At 49.0% G+C, this 24,140-nt stretch overlaps 1 protein-coding gene across 2 annotated transcripts; it reads left to right on the forward strand.

The window, feature by feature from the left end:
- Positions 1-9,450: 9,450 nt before the first annotated feature.
- Positions 9,451-21,531, forward strand: Cdc37 (cell division cycle 37, HSP90 cochaperone). 2 transcript variants are annotated; one of them, XM_087905813.1, is made up of 8 exons: positions 9,451-9,666; positions 15,523-15,801; positions 16,043-16,298; positions 16,382-16,497; positions 16,577-16,699; positions 18,170-18,352; positions 18,444-18,515; positions 20,957-21,531. In XM_087905813.1, the coding sequence occupies exons 1-8, from the start codon at positions 9,565-9,567 to the stop codon at positions 21,110-21,112; spliced, it is 1,287 nt and encodes a 428-aa protein (XP_087761939.1). In that variant the 5' UTR covers positions 9,451-9,564; the 3' UTR covers positions 21,113-21,531. The 2 variants fall into 2 exon arrangements, with proteins under 2 accessions (XP_087761939.1, XP_087761940.1); XM_087905814.1 differs by having other exon boundaries at positions 9,454-9,666; positions 16,190-16,298.
- The last annotated feature ends 2,609 nt before the right edge of the window (positions 21,532-24,140 follow it).

Consider the following 24,140-nt stretch of genomic DNA (forward strand, 5'->3'; position numbering starts at 1 on the left):
GTGGAAATAGAAACAGACAGACAGGGACACAGACGCAGCTTGCGGTGACAGGAGAGGGAGAGGCTGGCTCATTTTACCTTCACACCCTGACATTGAAGATGTGGGTGGTGTGGCATGGGTCTCCGACTTAACCTCCCAGAGCCTCAGTTTCCCTCTTCTTTCCAGGCTAGCCTCAGACTTCTCCCTATGACCTTGAACATCTTGTCCTCCTTCCTCCACTTCAGTGCCGGGAATACAGGCTTGCAACACCAAGCCCATTTAAGGGATCCAATTTAGGACTACAATATGCTATGCAAGTGCATTATCAACTGAGACATATCCAGGCTTTTTTTTTTTTTTTGACAAGGTCTTTTTATGTAGATCAGACTGGTCTTGAACTCAAAGATCCACTTGCTCTGCCTCCTGAGTACTAGGATTATAGGCATTCATCGGGTAGGTTTCTGCTTCATATACGATTACAAGCCCACCTGGAACTCCTGTTCTCCTGCTTCTGTAATAGGGACGGCCACAATGCTGCTGTGTTACTTTTTTACTACATTTATGACATAATCTGCCTACACTGGAATATCAGCTGCAGCCTGGACTGAGATGGAATGAGAAAAGTGCTCGCTATGCAAGCATGAGGACCGGAATTCAGATCCCCAGAACCACGTAAAGGCTGGGTGGGGTGGGGTATACCTGTAACTTTCCATGCTGGGATGGGAGGTATACATCTGGATCGTGGGGCTCAGTGACCAGCCAGTCTAGAGAAGTTATGATCTTGAAATTCAGTGAGAGACCCCGTCTCAAAAAATATGTTAAGTGTTGTGGTGCAAGCCTTTAATCCTTGTGGTCAGAGGCAGACACAGGAGGATCTCATCTGTGAGTTGGCAGACAGCCTGGGCTACATAGTGCGACCCTATCTCTAAAATAAAAATAAGGCAAGAAGCAATAGAAGAACACATCTATTGTTGACCTCTGACCGCCATATGCACCCACATGTGAATGCACCCACACACACGGGCACAAACACATGAACACCAAAATGAAAAATGGAATGTCAGAACCAGATTTGGTGGGATACATCTTTAATCCTACCCCTTGGGAGGCAGAGGCAGGCTGATCAATTTCTGTGAGTGTGAGGCCAGCTTGGTCTACATAGTGAATTCCAAGCCAGCCAGGACTCATACTGAAGCCCTGTCTCGAGAAAAAGAAAAAAGAAAGAAAATAGAGCAGACAGGATTCCACATAGCCCAGGCTGGCTTCAAGCTTATTATGATGTCCAGGCAGAATTTGAACTCCAGATCTTCCTGTCTCCAAGTTTGTTCCCGAGACAGGGTTTCTCTGTGTAGTCCTGGCTGCCCTGGAACTAGCTCTGTGGACCAGGCTGGCTGCAAACTCAGAGATCTGCCTGCCTCTGCCTCCTGAGTGGTGAGTGTGTGCCATCCACCCAGTGTGCTTCCATTTTTTATGTGTTGTTTATACCTACCACACCCAGTTAAGTTATTTCTGTGTGCTGGGACTCACTCAGATAATTTCCAGTATATCAGAAATGAGATTATTGGGGGCAGTTCTGTGCTAAGTATTAACGCCAGGATTTCCTCCTGCATGCCAGGCAAGCATGCTACTACTAAGGTATAAGATCCTCCCTCCTTTGTATGTGGTGTGTGATGTGGTGTAAGAAAGAGAGAACTCTTGATATGTATCCCAGGATGGTCTCAAATTCAAAGTCTTCCTGCCTCAGCCTGCCAAGTGCTGAGGCTACAGATGTGAACCAACAAGCCCAAATCTTCCTACTTTTTGAGATTTCATCATTCTGTGTTGTCCAGTTGGCTGCCAACTCCTAGGATCAAGAATTCCTTCTGACCAGGTGGTGGTGGCACACGCCTTTAATCTTAGCACTCGGGAGGTAGAGGCAGGCAGATCTTTGTGAGTTCGAGGCCAGCCTGGTCTATAAGCAAGAGCTAGTTCCAGGACAGGCTTCAAAGCTACAGAGAAACCCTGTCTGGAAAAACCAAAAACAAAAAAACAAAAACAAAACAAAACAAAACAAAACAAAAAACAACAAAAAAAGCCCTTCTGAGGCCAGGTGGTGGTGTCACACACATTTAGTCCCAACACTCGGGTGCAGGCAGAGGCAGGCAGATCCCTGTGGGTTCGAGGCTAGCCTGGTTCACAGAGTGAGTTCCAGGTCCAGCCAGGGCTACACAGAGAAACCATGTCCCACAAACAAAACAAAACAAAAACGTTCTTCTGTGTTGGTTTCCCAAGTTTCTAAGACCACTGTCAAGTGCCATGGTGCCCAGTGAGACATGGTTGTACACTGTCATTTCCCCTCCATGATATAGAACAGCAAAATTAATTCTTCCTATTTTTTTTCTTGTCTTGTTGCAATGGCTGAGACCTTGATGCAGGAACTATTAGAAGAGCTGAATGTGAACATCTTCTGACTGTATGGGGAAATGACACCCACTCCTTGTGCACCAACAGACAGACTCAAAGATTGCTAAAGGAAGGGAGGGATGGAAGAATGTGGTGTAATTACAAGAGATTCTGATAGGACAGTTCTGGGTTTTAAAGGCTTTGGAAGGACAGAAGGGAGGGAGGGAGGCAAGAACTTTCAAGAAACTCTGGTAGTATAGTTTGTTTTGGGGGGGTGTTGAGAAAGCATCTTGCTATGTAGCCCTGGTCATCCTGGAACTCACTGGTTTTGAACTCAGAGATCTGCCTGTCTCTACTTCCCGAGTGCTGGGATTAAAGGTGTGCGCCACCACATCTGGCGCTGATATTCTATTTTCATTTTGGTGTTCATTTGTGTGAACCTGTGGGGCGTACATTCACTTGGGGATAGATACATATGGAAGTCAGATTTATTATTTACATTTTATGTGTGTAGGTGTTTTGTCTGCATGTAGGTCTGTGTACCTTGTGCATGCATCAAATGCTCTGGAGTTACAGGAAGTCGTGAGCTGCCATGTGAGTTCTGATAACTGAACCTGGATTCTCTGCAAGAGCAGCAAGTGCTCTTAACTGCTGAGTCATCTCTCTAGTCACCTAGTTTTGACATTTAAAGGCTCTGAAAGGAAAGAAGGAAGGGAAGGAATGAGTGTAGCTGCAAGAGAGGCTGATAATTCACTGGGTTTTGAAGGTTCTGGAAGGGAGGGAGAGAGAAAAGAAGGAAGGGAGGGAGGGAGGGAGGGAAGGAGGGAGGGAGGGGCGCTACAAGAGAGTCTGGTAACAGGGTTCAGTTTTGCAGGTTCTGAAAAGAAGGAAGAGAGAAAAGGAGAAAGAAAGGTGCCTTTTCTATATACACAGCTAAATATGTTCAGTCCCAATAGTGGAGAGGGGGCCCAAACTGGCCTTGCCCTATAGTCAGATTCTTGACTATCTTAAATGTCCCATAGAACCTTCATCCAACAACTGATGGAGACAGGGTCTGAGACCTGCAGTGGAGCACTGGGCTGAGCTCCCAAAGTCCAGTTGAGTGGAAGGAGTGAGAATACGAGCAGAGAGATCCATAATGGGGACATCCACTAAAACAACTTGCCTGAGCTAATGGGAGCTCACCAGCTCTGACTGGAAATGAAGGAACCAGCATAGACCAAGCTAGACCCTCTGAATGTGGGTGACAGTTTATGGCTGGGGCAGACTGCGGGGTCACTGGCAGTGGCATCAGGATTTGTCCCTGCTGCTTATACTGGCTTGGAACCCATTCTCTCTGAATGGATACCTTGCTTGGCCTGGATATAGTAGAGAGGGCCTTGGTTCTTCCTTGGAGCAATGTGCCTTACCCTCTTTGGGGAGTGCATGGGGGGTGGGGTTGGGTGGAAGGTGAGGGAATGGGAGGCAGGAAGGGAATGGGAACTGGAATTGGTATGTAAAATGAAAAAAGATAGTTTATTTTCTTTTTAAAAAAATAAAATAATGCTCAACTGCAAAATAAATAAATGGATAAATATGTCCAGTCCCGTAGAGAACAGAGCTGGTGGTATGACACCTAGATTCTATAATCAGACCAGCATGGCTACTGTCAAACCCTCCCTCTGCCACTTCCTGGCTGTGTGACCCTGGATAAATCATCCAGTCTTTCTGGATGCTTCAGTTTTCTCATCTGTAACATAAAAGTACTGTTTAGTTAGCCAGGTAGTGGTGACCGCCTTGAGTCCTGACACTCAGGAGGCAGAGGCAGGCAGATCTCTGAGTTCAAGGCCAGCCTGGTCCTCAAAGTGAATTCCAGGACATCCAGATATAGAGAGACCTTATCTTGAAAAACCAAAACTAAGAATAAAAATGAAATAACAATAAAGTACCGTTGCACTCACATATGCCGAGGTGGATGTGAAAATAAAACGAGGCAAGGCACAGGATGTTCTGAACACATCTTCCAGGCACTCAGGAAATGCTGGTCATCTTCCTGTTCACTGCAATAGTAATTGTTAGAGCTGGGCATAGTAGCACACCTCTTTAATCCCAGCACTCAGGAGGCAGAGGCAGACAGATTTCTGTGAGTTTGAGGGGAGCCTGGTCTACAGAGTGAGTTCCAGGACAGGCTCCAAAACTACACAGAGAAACCCTGTCTCAAAAACAGCAGCAACAACAACAAAGCAATGAAAAATCCAACAGAGTGAGTTTTAGGATAGCCAGAGAGACAAGAAAAATAGTAATTTTGCTTCATAGAGCTATAGATGTACTTGAGAGACTATAAGACATTCAGAGAGGTTGGCCCCGGCAGCCTCCTCACTGTTCCTCACTCAGAAAGTGTCCAGACCTCAGGGCCTTTGCACACGCTCTTCTTGCCGCCTAGAAAGTATCTCGAGACATTCTGTGTTCTTTCTAATCCTGGATCCCTTTTTGCTGCTGGTGTTAGTTAACTTTTAAAATTTAAATTGCCTTGTTATTTGTGTGTGTGTGTGTGTGTGTGTGTGTGTGTGTGTGTGTGTGAACTGTAAGAGTGTGTGTGGGTTTCACTGCCCACATGTGGGGGCCACAGAACAACTTATAGGAGGCCAGCCCCCTCCTATTGTCCAGATAAATGCCAGTGATTTTTGTAGATAGGACCTCTTTCCATCGCCTTTGCTGATCTAGAATTCAGCGTGTAGACCAGACTCTGATCCTGAGTGTTGGGATCAAAATTGTCAGCTGCCACATCAAGCTCTGTCCACTCAAATATAAAGCTTTGCAAACATAGGCTAGGGAAGAACACAGACAATCCCAAGGCTTCCTTCTTGGGACAGTACCCCGAATGGGGACACGTCCTGATGTACAGAAGGCTGCTCTGGGCTTTTAGTGTGTGTCCTGCTTGCTGAGTAGCTGGGATCACAGGTCTCCATGGCAGTTAGGTACTGTTTGCCCTCAACCACTGCACTGAAGGGCACCAGAAGGAACTATTGTCAACTGTACTTTTCTTGTGTTATTGCAGAGACAGTTCTCATGTCTGGACCCCTATTCACACCATAGCCCAGTGCATCCGCTCTCACCTCTGCTCCACCTCTGGAGCTGAAGCAGGCCTCCACAGGCCTCTCAAGAACCCAGCCATGTATACTTGTGTTTACATTTGCATGCGGCTTCCTGGAGGGCCAGACATGTGCCATGCACCCTGGGATGGATGGTCTATGAATCCCAGTGTTGCCCAGTTGAGATCAGATCTCAGCTCCAGGACAGCTATGCAAACTACAGAATGGACAGAAAAGAACAGTATCAGTGGACTGGGCATAAGGCTAGCTAGATGGCCGAGTGACCCTGCTGTGTGCTTGCTGGGATCATGTGCGTGGATGCAGCAGGAAGCGGTATTTCCCAGTGGTTAAAGATGTGGGTTGCAGTGGGCGGGATGGCTTACTTAACATATAGAAGTGCTTGCTGAGACTGGAGCTCAAGCCTGGGAACTAACATGGTAGAAGGAGAGAAACAACCCCCTGATCAAATTACAGGATCTACACAGAAAAACCCTGTCTGGAAAAAAAAAAAAGGAAAGAAAAAAATGACATTTATTTATGTGGGGAAGGGAAGATGGCCGTGCACATGCACAACCGTCATGCCATAGTGTACTCACTGACAAGAGTCAGCTCTCTCTTCCACCATGTGGGTCTTGGAGATGTAACTCAGATCTTCAAACTTGGTAGCAAGCACCTTTAGCCATCTCAGTGGCCCCTTCCTCATTTTTATAAGAATGATGATTCGCAGGCAGTGGTGGCGCAAGCCTCTAGTGCCAGCTCTGGGGAGGCAGAGGCAGGCAGGCAGAGCGAGTTCCAGGATAGCCAGGACTACACAGAGAAACCCTGTCTCAAGGTTTCAACTTGAGGAGTTGAGGATTCAACTCCTATGTAAGACAGCAAGTCAGGATGACTAGGACCTGTCATGCCAACAGTTGGGATGGGGGTAAAGGCAGGAGGACCAGGGGCTACGTGAGACCCTGACTCAAAAAGAAAAGGGGGGGCAGAGTGACTAATTGGTTCATGATAACCCTCTTTCCTGTTGCCCAGTTATCTGAATCTAGTCTGAATTTTAATTTCCTTCACTTAATCAGAACTTTCTTTTTTCAGGGTCTCACTATGTGTTCCTGGCTGTCCTGACTTACAATTGTTCTGCCTCTGCCTGCAGAGTGCTGGGATTAAAGGTAAGAGTTACCATCCCAAGACAGAGTTTTGTTTTCAAAGACAGGATCTCCTGCAACCTAGGCTGGCTTCAAATCCCTTGAAGTCATTGTCACCTGGAACTCCTGATCCTCTTTCTTGCTTCTACCTGCCAAGTGCTGAGGTCAGGCATTCAACACCTTCATTACTGGCAGAATTTCCATTGTGATGGTCAAGTTTATATACAAAGACTTGTTTATATGCGGATCTTGCTCCCTGGCCAACCAGGAACAAGGACTCGTAAGTGTCTCCCCTTTGCTGTAACTACTGTCTGGCCAAAGTGGCTGGCATTTACAGTACGTAGTTAGGAAATAGGAATGAAATAACAAGGAAATGAAGGAAGAAATTAAGACACGTTGGGCTCCTGGTCTACCTTAGTCTCAGCCTGTAGTTACTCCTATACGTAGCTGAAGAAATAGAGGCTCAGAAATGCCCAAGGAACCGCTGGGATCCTTGAGATGGAAAGGTGTTGGCGGTAGGGATTCCCACCAACAGCCTCAGTCCAGCACTAACAGTAGGGTTCTCCTGTGGGGAAGGTGGGTTATCAGGGATATGAGATTGAGAAACGACTCTAAACAACTCGGGGCTGTGTCTCTCCCTAACCCCAGTGGCTGGGCACAGCTGGTAACAGATTAGGAATGCTTGGTGATGATGAGAATTCGGGGAGCCCTGGTCCCAGGTCCCCTGCCATTAGGCACCCCCATTGTCAGAAGCCTAGTAGGGAACATCCCCTCACCTACCAGAAAATTCTCAACAGCCACGGTTTCCTACACACACACACACACACACACACACACACACACACCACACCACACCACACCACACCACACATACAGAGTCAGTGGTGGGATGGAGACCCTACAAGAATGTACCAAGGCAAAGGTGGAGGGATCACAGCTTTCATGGACAGCTAGAGGAACCCCATGATCTTAATGTCCTTCCTCCCGGGAGTCGGGTTCCCCCCTCTTCCCAACACAGCTAGCAACCCCAGAACTTACCTTGTTGGGAAAAAGAGCTGGAGAGAGGAGGCCGTCTCAGGCCCTCTCGGACCTGGGGTCGGGACAGCAGGAGGGAACCAGTGTCCAGATTCTTTGCTGGTGTGCGTAGGTGTATGGGAGACCCTCCGGGTATAGGTCCGTCATGCGCGTGCCCGGGCTGGGATAGACCACTGCTGGTGTGGTGGATTGCCAAGCTGGGGAAGGAGGGGAAGAGAAACGGGGCTCCCTCGGCCCCACCCCCGCCCACTCTGGAGTTTGAATAAGCGAGAGGGGGAGGAGTCATAGCGGGAAGAAGCTTTTATGCCCACCACTTCTTCCCCTCTGCCCCACCACTGTCCCCCATGAACGGGGACACCCCCCAATTTATGCAGACCTTTATTCGCTCCAGACAGCCCCTCTCCAACAGTTCCCGAGCTGGGAAGAGGACCTCCCCACCAAGCCATATGTATAATGCTCCTCTCTTTCCATCAGACCCCATCTCAAATAACACCCCTTAATCTGAGCTAATCCTGGCCCTCGGCTGCAGCGCCAGTTTCTAGATCCTGTATCAAAGCATGGGAAGTATCTGAAGCTCGGAAAAAATGGATTCCCTCAAACGCCAGCAGAAATTCAGGGGGCTCAGGTGAGCTGGAAGAGGCTGTGGGTAGCCCCAGAGGGTGGGGAAAGCCCCCTCTGGTGCCTTCCAATTCCCGCTGAATTCAGAACTGGTAACGCTGTCGCTGGTTTAGACATCAGCGACACCCAGAGGCTGTGCAAGGAGACACTTCAGGTGGGGTATTCTGGGTGATTCCAGAGGGCTACAGGTGCTGTGGTTCCTACCTACAAGTGGGGCGAGATGGGGTTGGAGTCTAAAGACTCGCTCTTGTCAGCCACCATCCACTTCTGATCCCGAAGCGAGAACAGGGCTGTAACATGGAGAAAGAAGAGAACTGACTTCTGCCAGTTGTCCTGACGTTCACATGTGTACACATACACACAGAATTAATAAAATGTAATTTATAAAACCTATTATTCGTTTTTATATGTATTGGCGTTTTGTCTGCATGTAGGTGTTAAATCTGGAGCTGGAGCTACAGTTGTGAGCTGCCATGTGAGTGCTGGGAATTGAACCTGGGTACTTTGGAACAGCAGCCAGTGTTCTTAACTGTTGAGCCATTTCTTCAGTCCCTAAAATATAACTTTAAAAAAAATTTTAAAGGCAGACCTGGCATGATTTTAATTCCAGGACTGGTAGGCAGAAGCAGGCAGATCTGTGAGTTCGAGATTAGCCTGGTCTACATTGTGAGATCTAGGACACCCATGGCTATATAGTGAGACACTGACTCAGAAAAAAAAAATGAGAGTAAAGATCTTTTTTAAAAAAAAATGAATATTGCTGTTTTGCCTGCGAGTATGTCTGCGCACCACATGCATACCTAGTGTAGGCAGAGGCGGAGGGGGGAGGAGGGGGCGTAAGATCCCCTGAGGCAGGAGTTACAGATGGTGTGAGCAACCATGTGGGTGTTGGGAACAAAATCCGGGTCCCCTGGGAGAGCGGCCAGTACTCTTAGCCACTGAGCCACCCCTGAAGCCTCAATTTTGATTTTTTTGAGACACAATTTTATTGTGTAGCCCTGGCTGGCATGGAACTATGTAGATCAGGCTGGCCTAGAACTGCTTTTGCCACTCTTTTTTGTTCCCAAGTGAGCTCAGTTGGGTTTCGGCGGGAACTCCCAGAAGGCCTCACCACGTGAGCCTGGCCCTTTAAGAATCACCGCTGGTTGTCAGTGCCGCCGACTCCCGTTGCTAAGGACGTGATGTCACGCACGGATGCTGGGGAGGGGCTGTCATGCGCAGTGTACTGGTCCGGAAGCGGAAGGGGCGGGGCTCCGCGAGCGGACTCTCTATCCCTTGTGGGTCCCTGTTCAGCGCCCGGCCTTGTGTAGAGCCGGGAGTCGATCCGGGCCTCCGAGGCGAAGATGGTGGACTACAGCGTTTGGGATCACATCGAGGTGTCGGACGATGAGGACGAGACGCACCCCAACATCGACACGGCCAGCCTCTTCCGCTGGCGGCACCAGGTGGGGCTGTGCGCGCTCTTCCCCTTCCCCCCACTCCCGGGACCCCCGCTCTAGAGTTCTGACCTCTTACCCTGGCCGCCCTGGCCCTGGCAGGGGTGGGGGAACCTCAATTATTGACATCTGGAGCCTCTTGTTCCACAATCTGGTGTCTGTCTCTGTCTCTGTCTCTCTGTCTCTGTCTCTGTCTCTCTCTCTCTCTCTTAATTTGAAACAGGATCTCACTATAGCCATGCCTGGCCTGGAGCTTGCTGTGTAGAACAGGCTGGCAACTAACTCACAGAGATCCGCCTGCCTCTGCCTCCCCAGTGCTGGGATTAAAGACATGCACTATCGTGTGGGGTCGTGTGGGGTCGTGTGGGGCTGAACCTTTAAATTCCACTCCAGGACTACAGGAATATACCTACCACCCGCCTCTGCTGTTTCTTTTAGTTTATTTGTACATTTGTTTGTTAGTTTACTTATTGTGCTGTGTGTCTCGTGTGCGTGCGGCACAGCCTGCGTTTGTAGATTAAAGAACAATTGGCAGAAGGTAGGCCTCGCCTCAGAATTCTTTCTTGGAGTCCAGACCTCAAGTTCTGTTAGGTTCTCCCTTATCCTAGCTGAGCATCTCCCTTCTGCCTCTCCTCACCCCCTAGAATATGGATGCACAATACTTTTGATTTGATTGTGGCGTCTACTTCCAGGATCTTAAGCATGAATTTCCATGAAGGAAATGTCCAGAGACACCCTCGACCCCCCAGACTGAATGAGGGTTGCATCCTATCCTTAATCTCCCGATTTCAATCTTTCAACCGGGATTCCGCTACCCAGGACCCCTTTCCCTTGAGTATAGACCAGAGCCTCACTAGGGACTTCGGTCATACCTAGGACTTAACTGTTGGAGCCCCCTTCTCTTCATTTGATTTCCAGCTCCACTCCTGCCCATCATCCAATTCCAGTGGCTTTCCTTACTCTCACCTCCTGTAGACTCTTATTTCTCATTGTTCCAGGAAACCCCACCCACTCAACTTCCAGCCACATCCTCTGCTCTTTTATAGTAACTAGACCCCCATCGTGTCCACCCAGGCTTCTGTATGAAGTTCGGTCATCACTGAAAACTCATCAAACTGGGAGCTGGGCAGCACTCAGGAGACAGAGTGAGGCCTGCTAGTTCGAGGCCAGCCCAATCTACAAAGTGAGTTCCAGGACAGCCAAGGCTACACAGAGAAACTCTATCTCCAAAAACAAACAATCAAAAAAAAAAAGATAGAAAGAAATTCACCAAACTCAGAACCCCAAACTCAAACTGTCCCCTCCAACCTCATTGGCTTCTCTCCGGGGTTCAGATCACCCAACTTAATGGGGGACCTCCTGTATCTTATACCAGTGTCACTTTACTTGCTGAGCATGGTGGCACACACCTGTAAATACAGGTCTTAGGAGATGGAGGTAGAAGGATGAGGAATTTAGTCAGTTCTTCCTACGTGTCAAATTCTAGGCTAGCCTGGACTACATGAGACACTGTCTCAAAAACCAAGTAGGCTGACGCTCAGTTGTGTGTCATTGCCTTGCTCTCTGCCCCAGTACTACTTAAAAGCTTGCCATGATAGGACAGCCCTGTAGCCCAGCACTGGGGAGATGGAAGCAGGATGATCAGAAGTTCAAAGCCTTCAGCCACATAGTAAGTTTGAGGCTGACGTGGGCTATATGGAATCCTGTCAGTAACCAAGCAAATAAAATTAAGATTATAAACATTTTTTTAAAAAATCTGTCCAGAACAGATTCCCCCAGATTCAGACCTTAGAATCCCAAGTGTGTTTGAGCCGTGTTCCACTCCTCTCCTTTCTGCCCAGCATTGCCCACAGGACAGTGGTGTGCTACCGAGACCTAAGGGTGGTCTGAGGTGTGGTTTAGTGACAGCACTTGCCAAGCATGCAGGAGGTCCTGGATCCCATCCCTAGCACACCATAAAGAGATGATCTAACCTACCCTCCCAAATCAAAGCATCTATGTCTGCATACCTGTGTGTGTTATACTCTGTGTTTTGTTTTTGTTGGGTTTTGTTTGTTTGTTTGGTTGGTTGGTTTGGTTTGGTTTTTTCACGACAGGGTTTCTCTGTAACTTTGGAGCCTGTCCTGGAACTAACTCCTGTAGACTAGGCTGGCCTCAAACTCACAGAGATCTGCCTGCCTCTGCCTCCCGAGTGCTGGAATTAAAGGCGTGTGCCACCACCACCCGGCAATATACTCTGTGTTTAAATTACACTTTATTCATTTGTGTATGTCTGTGCAGATGTACATGTGTATGCCCTGATACTCTTCTGGAGATCAGAGGGTAACTTCCTCCATATGGGTTCTGGGGATCAAATGCAGGCCTTTACCTACTGTGTGCTCTCACTGGCTCCTTAGCTTGTTATTCTCTCAAGCTGGGGGCAGGTCCTTTCCAGTTAGGATTTTGCACCCCACCTTCCTGAAGGTAGCTCCTGCTCATTTATCTAGAAGCTCTTAGACGGTCCTTTCCCATCTTCCCCAAATTTCTCCACCCCACGTGCACATGTATCCCTTCCAGTTTCCATGTAGGCTGCTAGTGCATGGCATTGGGTGCCAGCACAGCATCCATGCTCTCGTAGCATTGTGTGAGGAAGCACTGAAGACCCCCCTCGGGAGCACCTATTTCTGACGTATGAAGAGGTTCATTTTCCGACAGTGTGGAAAACAGTTGGGGGCTGCTGGGTAGGAGGGAGGCCTCCCTTTGACTAGTCCAGAGCCTGCTTCCTGTCTTACTGCTTTGACTGTAATCCCGAGGAGAGAAGTGGGGTCTTCTGCCCCCGCACATGGGAGAGGACAGGCTATTCCTGCATCCATCTGTGATGGGGCTGGATTCATAAGCTCTGAGCCGAGAAGCCCGACAGGTTGCATTCCCAGTCTGTGGTCCTGATGTGCTGTGTCTTGCAGGCTCTGTTCGACTGTTCAGTGCCTCAGTCTGAGAATGTGGGTAGGATTCTTGTGACCCAGGGGGTTGGTGTAAGTTTCCTAGTATTTAACAAGGTTTCCCTTGGGTTAGTATTCCTGTCATCACTGTTGAGGTGTGTCTTGTGGAGTAATAGTTACTGTCATCACTTTTTAGGTGTGCCTTGCAGTTTCCAAACATATTCGAAGCCAGATATGATAGGTGCATGGCTGTCATTCAAAGCTATCTGTGGCCACATAGCAAATGGAGGCCAGCCTGGGCTACATGAGCCCCTGTCTAAAACTGAATGGTAAGGGCCCAGCAAGATAGCTCAGTGGGTAAAGGCACTAATGACCCGAGTTTGATCCTCGCTGTTCACGTGGTAGAGAGTTGACACCTGGAATTGTCCTCCGACCTCCACACTCCACACACACACTGTGCACACATCTGTTCCTGCACCGTACACAGTGAACTCAAAAGTGAAATTTTAAAAATCTCAACTTGGTCCAGTGATGTAGGCCTATTTTTCCAGCTACTGAGGAAACTGAGGCAGATCACAAATTCAAGACCATCCTCAAAAATGTAGAGTGAGGTCTGGGCCAGTGTCAGCAATGTAAGGAGACAACCATGTCAGACTATGAAATACAGAAAGGCCGTGTGCAGCTTGGTAGCAGGCCGCTTGTGGCGCAGTTGTGGGGTACTGGGTGCAGGCCCTGGTAGAGCTACCACCAGAAAAAAAGATGTGGAGGTTTGAGAAAGGGGCAAGTGCGTTCCCAGCCCCACTTCCTAGGCTCTGTGGCCAGACATGTGCCATGTGGAGTTTCTTCTGACTCCTTCCAGTGAGCTACATGGTGTCAAAATTCTGAGACTGTCAGTGTCCCTTCTGTAAGGGACACTCTCACCACCCTGTTACTTGTGCCTGGGTCAGCCTGCTGCTGCCCTTGCCATGTGGAAGGTGTAAGCCTGGTCGGGCAGGTGACTGCTATTACCAACATCACACACACACACACACACCACCTTTTTTTTAGCTTCAGCCTTCCTGGCAGCTACTCAGAGGACACTAGGGAGAATAGTGGCTACCCTCCAGAATGCCAGCAGCCTGGCAGCTTCCTGCCGCTGTGTGGGGCTAGTGAGGCGCTTACCTTCGAGCCCTAGGAGAACATGACACAGGCCAGGGCTGCCATAGAAGGGGATTTTTGTTGTCGTGTGTGAATGTGAGTGTGGGCTCACATGCGGAGGACAGAGGAGGATGTCAGAGTCTTGCCCCTGACATCTATGCCTTATTCCCTTGAGACAGGGTCACTCACTAAACCTGGAGCTAGGCTGGGGCCAACAAGTCCCAGCCATCCTCCTGTCTTTGCTCCCTACAGTGGTGAGGTTACAGGCAGCACAATTTTTTCTTGAATGCTGGGGACCTGAACTTGGGCTTACCCTTGCACAGTGTTCTTCCCTGGGAACTGTCTCCCTGCTAACGCTCTCACTGTCGCCGTCTCCTGTATTGTCTCCAACTTCCTATTGAGATCCACCTGCCTCCATCTGCCCATTGCTGGGATTAAAGGCCTTTGCTACCATACCTGGCCTTAACTTTTATTTCAAGACAGGTGATCCTGAGTTGCTTAGGCTGGTTTGGTAGGTGCTCAGTCTTCTACTTCAACTCCCAGAGTGCTTGGTCACCAGAGCACTCCACGATGGCCACTTGGGTTTTTCTTTGGTTTTGTTTATGGTGCTGGTGCAGTTCAAGATACTTTTTTTTTTTTTTTAAGATTTATTTATTTATTTTGTTTACAGTATTCTGTCTGCATGTGTGCCTACAGGCCAGAAGAGGGCACCAGATTTCATTACAGATGGTTGTGAGTCACCATGTAGTTGCTGGGAATTGAACTCAGGACCTCTAGAAGAACTAGAAGAACAGTCAGTGCTCTTAACCTCTGAGCCATCTCTCCAGCCCCCAAGATGTCTTTTTAAAAAGATTTGTTTACTTGTTATATATACAGTATATATATTCTGTCTGCTTGAATGCCAGAAGAGGGCATCAAGTCTCACTATAGAGGGCTGTGAGCTGCTGTGTGGTTGCTGGGAATCTGGGAGTTGAACTCAGGACCTCTAGAAGAACAGCCATCTCTGAGCCATCTCTCCAGCCCCCGAGATATCTAAGATGGTAAGCAAGGGCTAACAACAAAGCAAGATGGCTCAGTGGGTGAAGGCACTTGCTACCATGCCTGACAACCTGAGTTCAATCCCTGGCACCCACACGGTGGAACCTTTACATTTTCTCTTTGTGTGCGAGCTCACACACACACACACACACACACACACACAAATAAACAAATAAATAAATTGATTAAACCTATTTTTTCAAATTAAAATGCTGAGCAAGGCCTCTACTGCTGAGTTACTCCCCTATCATGACCAGTTCCTGTTGCTCTACCCTGCACCTGCACTGGAGAGGCAGGAGGATTAGGAGTTTATATTCTCAACTATGTAGAAAAGTTGATACTGGTGAGACGAAAAACTAAAACTGTGGCATCAGGGCACCAGCAGGTAGCGCATAGGGCTATATCCCTGACTAGGGTGTGTCTGGTCCTCCATGGTGCGCAGGGTGGAAGTTGGGAGGCCATAGCTTAGACTTTGGTGCATACATATCCTGGGGTTGTGTCCAGTGCAGAGATTGAAACCCCAGGGTTGACAGGGGTCAGGGGATAAAGGTGTTCTTTTGTTTTCTCTCTCTTTCTTTCTCACTTTGGTTTATTTGTTTGTTTTGAACAGGGGTTTTCTCTGTGTAACTTAGACTGTCGTGGAACTCTCTTTGTAGAACTCAGAGATCCACCTGCCTCTGCCTCCCAAGTGCTGGGACTAAAGGTGACCGCCACCATGCCTGGCTCCCAAAGTTTTTCTTTCTAAGTGACCACTGCGTGTCCCTGCCTGCAGGCCCGAGTGGAGCGCATGGAGCAGTTTCAGAAAGAGAAGGAGGAGCTGGACCGGGGCTGCCGTGAATGCAAACGCAAGGTAGCTGAGTGCCAGCGCAAGCTGAGGGAGCTGGAAGTGGCAGAGGGCAGTGGCCAAGTGGAGCTTGAGCGTCTGCGAGCTGAGGCACAGCAGCTGCGCAAGGAGGAGCGAAGCTGGGAGCAGAAGCTGGAGGACATGCGCAAGAAGGAGAAGAGCATGCCCTGGAACGTGGACACTCTCAGCAAAGATGGCTTCAGCAAGGTGGGACACGGGCAAGAACACTGCGGAGTGTGGTCAGACTGGGGTTGAGCATGGTTTGATGGTGGGGGCTAGACCTATCTGTGAACTGTGAAGGCCCCAGGTCCCCCCATCTCCCCATCCCTGTAAATTAGAAGAATTGTGACAGTGAGAGTCAGGCAAAGCCACAAGGGAGGCAGGTTGAGCTTGGGATTGGCTGGTGGAGCCCAGTGAAGCCCACCCATACCCTCTGATCTGCCCGAAGGCCCGCGGCCACGCCTCTGCCACCTTGATGCACTTAGCGACACCACCGCCTCCGATGTGGACAGGATGGGCGCGGCGGCCACGGCCCCCGCACCCCAGGCGCACCCCTGCCTTGCCCCAGCCCACTTGCCCTCTCGCCCTGTCACAGAGCATGGTCAATACCAAGCCTGAGAAGGCAGAGGAAGACTCAGAGGAGGCGAGAGAGCAGAAACACAAGACCTTTGTTGAAAAGTACGAGAAACAAATCAAACATTTTGGTAAGTTCCTGCTCAGGGCTTCCAGCTGGGAGTCAAGACCGCAGAAGGGCTTCCAGTGGCTTCTGCAACATCCTTCCCTGCAGGCATGCTCCACCGCTGGGATGATAGCCAGAAGTACCTGTCGGACAACGTCCACCTGGTGTGTGAGGAGACAGCCAACTACCTGGTTATCTGGTGCATCGACCTGGAAGTGGAGGAGGTACGTAAAACCTGACCCAGCTTCAGAAAGAGTCCCAGACACTGCTGCCTGGTGACACCCTACCTCTCTGTCCTGGCAGAAGTGTGCACTGATGGAGCAGGTGGCTCACCAGACCATGGTGATGCAGTTTATCCTGGAGTTAGCCAAGAGTCTGAAAGTCGACCCTCGCGCCTGCTTCCGGCAGTTCTTCACAAAGATCAAGGTATGGGCTCCCGTACTACCAAGTGTACACACTGACTAGGGACCTGGGGTCGGATCTTTTATCAGAAAGGCTCAGGGTGGTGTGGGGAATACAGTGACTGAATATGGTCATCATATTCATTTCTTTTCTTTTCTTTTCTTTTCTTTTCTTTTCTTTCTTTTTTTTTTTTTCAAGACAGGGTTTCTTGTAGCTTTGGAGCCTGTCCTAGAACTCACTCTGTAGACCTCTGGCCTCGAACTCACAAAAATACGAGTGCAGAGATTAAAGGCGTGCGTCGCCACAGCCCGGCTTTCACCTGGCTCTTTTTAAATTTTTTTTTAAATATTTATTTATTTATTTATTATGTATACAGTATTCTGTCTGCTTGTATGCCTGCAGGCCAGAAGAGGGCACCAGACCTCATTACAGATGGTTGTGAGCCACCATGTGGTTGCTGGGAATTGAACTCAGGACCTTTGGAAGAACAGGCAGTGCTCTTAACCTCTGAGCCATCTCTCCAGCCCCCTCTTTTTTAATTTTTAAGATTGTGTATGTGTATGGTGTGTGTGTGTGTGTGTGTGTGTGTGTGTGTGTGGTGTGTATGTATGTATGTAGATGTGTCTGTATGGTGTGTATTTATGATGTGTGTGTGGACCCATGTGATAGGAAGACAGCTTTGTGTGAGTTGATTCTCTCCTTCCACCTTTATGTGGGTTCCCATGCTCAAACACGCTGTTGGTCTTGCATGGCAAATACTCTTACCCACTGAACCTTACCTTGCTGACCCTGTTTAAAGATTTGTTCTTATTTACTTATATATTTATTCCTTTCTTTTTTTTGTTTTGTTTTGTTTTGTTTTTTTGTTTTTCAAGACAGGGTTTCTCTCTGTAGCTTTGTAGCCTGTCCTGGAACTAGCTCTTTTAGACCAGGCTGGCCTCGAACTCACAGAGATCCACCTGCCTCTGCCTCCCAAGTGCTGGAATTAAAGGCGCGCGCCACCACCGCCCGGCTATTCCTTTATTTCTTGTTGACAGTGCATGCCTGAACGAGTTTGTATGCATTCAGGTATCTTCAGAAGCTAGAAAAGGGTGCTGGATCCCTGGAGCTGGAATCACTAGTGTTCCTAAGCTGTCATGTGGATGCTGGGAACTGAACATGGTCCTCTGAAAAATTAGGGAATCTTGAGAGCAGGGCAGGGTAGAATAATCCAGAACTGCGGTGCCTATAAGACCTTGCTGGAGGACACCTGTGGGTGTGGTACCAGGCCTGCGCTGTTTGGCTGGCCACGCAGCTGGCCATCAGGAGATGGGCCACAAGGTAGAAGGAAGGGACTCTCAGTACAGGAGAGCAAGGTAAAACCTTGAGGTGCCATGGGCAGTTCAGGAAAAGCCTCAGGGAGCCACAGAAGGCTTTCAAGAGCTGCAGACAGACCTCACCCCCAAACACCTGGGTGTCAGCTGTCCAGTGAACAGCACCCACCTGTTTCCACAGACTGCCGACCACCAGTACATGGAGGGCTTCAAGTATGAACTGGAGGCCTTTAAGGAGCGTGTTCGGGGCCGCGCCAAGCTGCGTATAGAGAAGGCCATGAAGGAATATGAGGAGGAGGAGCGCAAGAAGAGACTGGGCCCTGGTGGCCTGGACCCCGTGGAGGTCTACGAGTCCCTGCCCGAGGTGCGACTCTCCAAGGCTCGGGAGGAGGGGAGTGATCTGTGAGCATTTCCGTCCCTTCCCCCATACCTCACTCTGCCCCTCTGTACCCCAGGAGCTGCAGAAATGCTTTGATGTGAAGGACGTGCAGATGCTGCAAGACGCCATCAGCAAGATGGATCCTACTGTGAGTTCCCATAAGTGGTCCTGAAGACTGCTTGTGTTCTAGACCTGGTTCCCAAGATTCTGCAGAAGATGGAAAGGAGTAGCCCTCTTGGCTGGGCCTAGGGGTGCAGTCCTGTCATCCCAAGAGGCTAAGAGCAGGGTTGTAAGTTCAAGGCCAAGATTAGACAGGATGAGTCCAAAATGAGCCAGAGCAGCTCAGTGAAACCTTATCTCAGTGACAATAGAAGGAGGGGGGTGTAGTTCAGGAGTAGAGTCCTTGCCTCCTACATCTGGGGCTCTGTTTTCATCCCAGCCATGCAAGAAAACGAAAGATAGTGTCCTCCTGGGCTTCTCTTAAGATAGGAGAGGCCCCGCACTCCTGACAGGCACGATTTGTTGAGTACCTGCTATACACTCGTCATCAGTAGGGAATGTTGAGCTTTTTTCTTTTATTCTTTCTTTTCAGTGACTCTTGATAATGTAATCCAATGCTTCCCACACACTCAGTTTGCTTCTGAGCCACACCCCAGCCCCTCACTGGGGGATTCTAGGCAGGAGCTCTACCACTGAGTCACATCCCAGCCCCTCACTGGGGGATTCTAGGCAGGGGTTCTACCACTGAGCCAGATATCCAAATCAGGTTTGAATTTTAACAACTTGGTTTGTTGCCAGTTCTGTCAGCTGGCTTCTAATTTAGCTACCTTAATTTTCTTATCTGTGTAAACATTCTACACACAAGACCAGTACTAGGGATTCTAGAAGCTTCCGTGGGAATGCATATGTAGAACAGAGTTTTCAAACTCCAGTGGAAGACTTGCCAGTTAGGTTTGTAGAGCAAATGTAATTGAAACGCTGCCCCCATGCTACTTTATGCATCATTTACAATTGATTTTTTTGTTCTACAACCTCAGAGTCACTTATGACCAACACTATATGACAGAATCAAAACTATTTACTCCAGGAGTGGTGGGAAGCAGAGATAGGCGGGTCTTTTGAGTGTGAGGCCAGCCTGGTCTACAGAGCGTATTCCAAGATAGTCAGGACTATACAGAGAAACCCTGTCTCGAAAAAACAAAGAGGAAAAGTTTGGTGGCCAGGACTGGGCTACAGTTCAGTTGCAGAACACTTGTCTGGCATGCAGGATGCCCTGGGTTCTGTCCCTAGCACTGCAGTACATACCTGCAGTCCCAGCACTCAGGACGATTGGGAATGAAGTCTGCTAACATAGTGAGGCCTGGGATACATTAAGGACAGTCACTAAAACCAAAAGAGAAGGACTATAGGGATGGTTTGGTCATTAAAAGCTCTGACTGCTCTTCTAGAAGACCCAGGTTCAATTCCTGTCACCCCCATGGCAGTTCACAACAACCTGTAGCTCCAGTCCCAGGGCATCCCGTGCCCTCTTCTGGTCTCTGTGGACACCAGGCATGCAGCTGGTGCACAGACAGAGATATGAGCAAAACACCCATACACATAAAATTGTTTGAAAGAGAAACGTAGTTCATTAGAAGACAGGTGTTCTGATATGCTTTTCAAGCTGTGGGAGGAGGCTTGTGAGCTGAGACCAGTGTGGGCTCCATTCTGATTCCCTGCCTCAGTAAGCAAGTGAAGGCCACAAGATACCCAGCAGAAGAAGGTGCCTACCCCCAAGCCTGGTAGCCACATTCCATCTTAGGGACCTACATGGTGGAGGAGAGAACTGACTCCCACAAGTTCTCTCTGACCTCTACATGCTTGCACAGACAAAGAAGTGTAAAGACTAATTTTTTGACAAATCTGTGGCTCAGTGGTAGACACTTAGAAAGCTTCTGTGCAGCCCTGGACTCTATGCCTAGCACCATAGATAATGTTTGCTGAGACATGGTCCCATCTTGACTGTTTCCAGCTTCTGGATACCTTTCTGTTTATAGCTGTGCTTCACAGCGAATGGGTTGCAGCATTGGTCAGCTTAGTGTGCACTTAAAATCTAGGCCAGACTAGCCTCAAATGCACACATCTGCCTCTGTTTTCTGAGTGCTCAGGAAACCTCACTTGTTACTTTGGTGCTAAGATCTGATCTCTGGTCCTAATGATTTGAGGGAAAGCATTCTTAACTGCAGAGCCACCTACTCAGTAGCTAACCCCTACTCCTTTTTGTGTGCATGTGTTTATTTTTTGAGACAGGCTCTCATGTAGCCCAAGCTGACCTCAGATATGCTATGTAACTAGATGACCTTGCTGCCTCCCTTTCCTAAGTGATGGATCACAAGTGCATCATATCTGGTCTTACGTGGTGCTGGAATGGAACCCAGAGCCTCAGGAACACAAGTGATCTACCAGCTGAGCCACAGTACCAGCCCTTTCTGTTGTTTTAGACAATTCTGGGTAGAGTAGGTGCTGAGCAACCTTGGAAGAAGGTGCCAGAGACAGTGGGGCTACCATGATGCTGGCATAGCCTCACCTGTTTGTGCTTTATCTCCACAGGATGCCAAGTATCACATGCAACGTTGCATCGATTCTGGCCTCTGGGTCCCCAACTCCAAGTCTGGTGAGGCCAAGGAGGGGGAGGAGGCGGGCCCCGGGGACCCATTGCTGGAAGCCGTCCCCAAAGCGGGCAACGAGAAAGACATCAGTGCGTGACCTGCCCCAGCCACTGCCACTGGCCTGCAGGCCTCTGTGGGCCCTTCTCCAGAAAAGGAAACCCAGACACCATGTTCCTAGCTCCTGACTTCCTTCACTTCTGCTGCCCCTCATATCCCAACCCTGGCGTGCCCCATGTCCCCTCTCCTCCAGCCTGTTCCCCAGCACTCATCAGACTTCCTGCTTCGGGTTGAGGGGCTCTACTGTCTGCAGCCCCTCCCCCCCATCAGCATTATGCCAAAGTCCTGGGGGTCTGGGGAGGGGCAACAGTTGCCAGATTGGTCCACTGGGTTGAGTATACACGTGTCCCCAGATGGGCAGGGTCTGTCCCTATGGATCTGTGGTCACTGTTTTTCTTCTGTCTAGCTTTCTATCCTGCAACTGGCAACAATGTCTAATAAACAGTTCCAGGTGCTGGATGCCAATGGCTCAATGCTGTTTGAGGCAGAGGGTGAACCTAGATGGGGAGGACCAGAGTCCTGACAGCTGTGCTCTCGGCCCTCAGTGTCCTTCCAGCTCCTTGTCTTTTTCAGCCTGTCCTTCCTCTTTTCCTCTCTCTTCCTCCTCTCTTCACCTAGCAAGCATTCCATGGAGGCAAAAGGCCCAAGTTTGAGGGCAGCCTGGGCTACATGAAAAATACGTAGCCTTTGCCTCTGCTTGGGTAGCTTCTTATTCTAAATATTGATTTGTATGTTTCTGTGTATGTGCATATGTGTGCTCGTGAGAGTGTGTGCATGCGTGTATCTTTTTGAGACAGGTTTTTTACGTAACCTTGACTGTCCTTGAACACACTATAAAGACCAGGCTGACCTTAAACTCAAAGAGATTCCACCTGCTCTGCCTCTCAAGTGGTGGGATGAAAAGCACAAGCCACGTCCGGCTTAAATTTTCATTTTTTACTTTATGTGTGTGAGTGTTGTGTGAGCACATGGAGTGTCTCCTGGAACTGCAGTTACAGGTGTTGGAAGCCCACCACGTGGCTTCTTCCGGTGGAACCAGTGTCCTCTGCAGCCCTGACCCTTGTCCATGCCCACTGGAGAAGCAGTTTCAAGGATTTGGAAAGTGTTTCTGCTGTTGAAAAGAACATGATGGGACTCAGGCTGGAGTTCTATGGAGAGCTTAGTTTAATGTGTAGTTTTCAGTCCAGCATTGTTTAAAAAACAAACAAACAAAAAATAGTGTACACCTATCATCCGGCAGGTAGGAGAATGAAACAGGAGGGTCTTGAGTTCAAGGCCAGGCTGGGCTGACCAGTGAGACCCTGTCTCAGTGGAAGTTGAGCCTGGTTCAGGAAGCTCTGACTTCCAGCCCCAGCCTGCATAAACTGAGTGTAGCACACACTTGCAGCCCCAGGACCCGAGGTCGAGGACCAGTTGACTGGGAAGGTGGCTATTGATGCAGAGGCCTGAGAGAACCAAAGTTCAAATACTAGCACCCACTAGAAAATGCTGGATATGACCATATGCGTTTATGTCGCCTTGGTGCTGTTGGGGATTGAGACGCAGCATGCCGGCTACTAGTCTCACTTTAGATTTAGTGAGAGACTCTGTCTAAGGAAATAAAAAGGAGCATGACAGAGCAGGGCATTCAGCATCCTCTGGACCCTACAAATACACACAGCATGTCAGAGTAAGTCAATCAGTAAATTAATGTGAGCTGGGTAGGTGGCCCAGCCGCTGAAGGCCCTTCCCAGGACTCCCCTGGTAGGAGAGAACCAGCTCTGTAAGTTGTCCTCTGAGCTCCACACATGTGCACATACCCAGAAGATAGATGAACAAATGAATAAACAGGAAAAAAGGGTACAGTGAGCTGCTTCAGCTGACATCAGCAACAGGCATGACTTTCCAGATGTCTGACCCCTTCACCCTCCTTTCCAGGGTACATTGCACTCTGGGAGCTGCTTGACACCAAGACCCAGGTCAGCACCAGGCAGTGGCACACACCTTAAACTCTAGCACTTGGGAGTCAACAACTGGCTGATCTCTGAGTTTGAGGCAAGCCTGTTCTACATGATGAGTTCCAGGCCAGCCAGGGCTGCACAATAAGACCCTATATCAGGAAAAGAAAAAAAAAGCTAGAACATTTTAACTGGTTGAGGCTCAGTGCCACCACATTACAGAAATGTCCCAGAACCTCTCTGAGCTTGTCAACACCTAACCGTCCAGACAGCCTCACCAACCTGGGTGCTGTCACATCCTGTGGACTGTAGGCAGCTTCAGCACTTAGCACACTCTCCTCCAGACAGCACTGGCCTGAAGCCACAGTAGGCCAGCAGCAAAGATAGGCCAAGCAGTGAAGGATGAATTAGCCTGAATGCTGTTTTCCGAGTGAATTTCCACCAGGGGGTAGCAGTGAGCCACACAGCTCTGCAGCCTCAGTGTTCAAACTGAGGGGATCCAAATGCATGTAGAGACGTATATGCAGACAGCACATCCCAGATATATAAAGTTAGAAGTAGAAAAGATTCTAAGCCATCATGTAGGTGCTGGGAATTGAGCCAGGTTAAGAGCAATCAGTGTTGGTTTTTTGAGACGAGGTTACTCTATAGCCCTATCTGTCCTGGAACTGTCTCTGTAGACCAGGCTGTCCTCCGCCTGCCCTTGCCTCCCAAGTTCTGGGATTAAAGGTGTGCACCACCGCCACCCAGCTGCAATCAGTGTTCTTAACCACTAAGCAATTCCTCCAACTCCAATGATGTTTTTTGAGACCAACTCACTGTAACACGGACTAGTCTCAGACTTGTGGCAATCCTACCTCGTTCTCGCGGGTTCTGTGATGAGCATGAGTTGAGCTGCTTTGACTACTTTATTGTATCACCGTCCTAGTCCCGTGAGCTATCACAACTGGGTGAGGGGACTCATGCCTAGAATCCCAACACTTGGGGGGCTGCGGCAAGAACATGGAGAGCATTTAAGACCAGCTTGGGGTAGGTATCTTGTCTCAACCTATGGTTTTTTTTTCATAACAATAGTTCCACAAATATAGGTCTAAAAGTTTTATTGGCATCTACTGTGTGTGCCTGTGAACA

Source organism: Myodes glareolus, chromosome 4 (genome assembly GCF_982192425.1).
Source record: "Myodes glareolus chromosome 4, mMyoGla1.1, whole genome shotgun sequence".
Taxonomy (NCBI): Eukaryota; Metazoa; Chordata; class Mammalia; order Rodentia; family Cricetidae; genus Myodes; species Myodes glareolus.

Excerpts from the sequence above, each read along its gene's own strand:
- Cdc37 (XM_087905813.1), top strand. The coding sequence starts at position 9,565 with ATGGTGGACTACAGCGTTTGGGATCACATCGAGGTGTCGGACGATGAG. Across the intron at positions 16,700-18,169 it reads AGTTCTTCACAAAGATCAAG|ACTGCCGACCACCAGTACAT; the intron begins GTATGGGCTCCC and ends CTGTTTCCACAG. Across the intron at positions 18,353-18,443 it reads TCTACGAGTCCCTGCCCGAG|GAGCTGCAGAAATGCTTTGA; the intron begins GTGCGACTCTCC and ends TCTGTACCCCAG.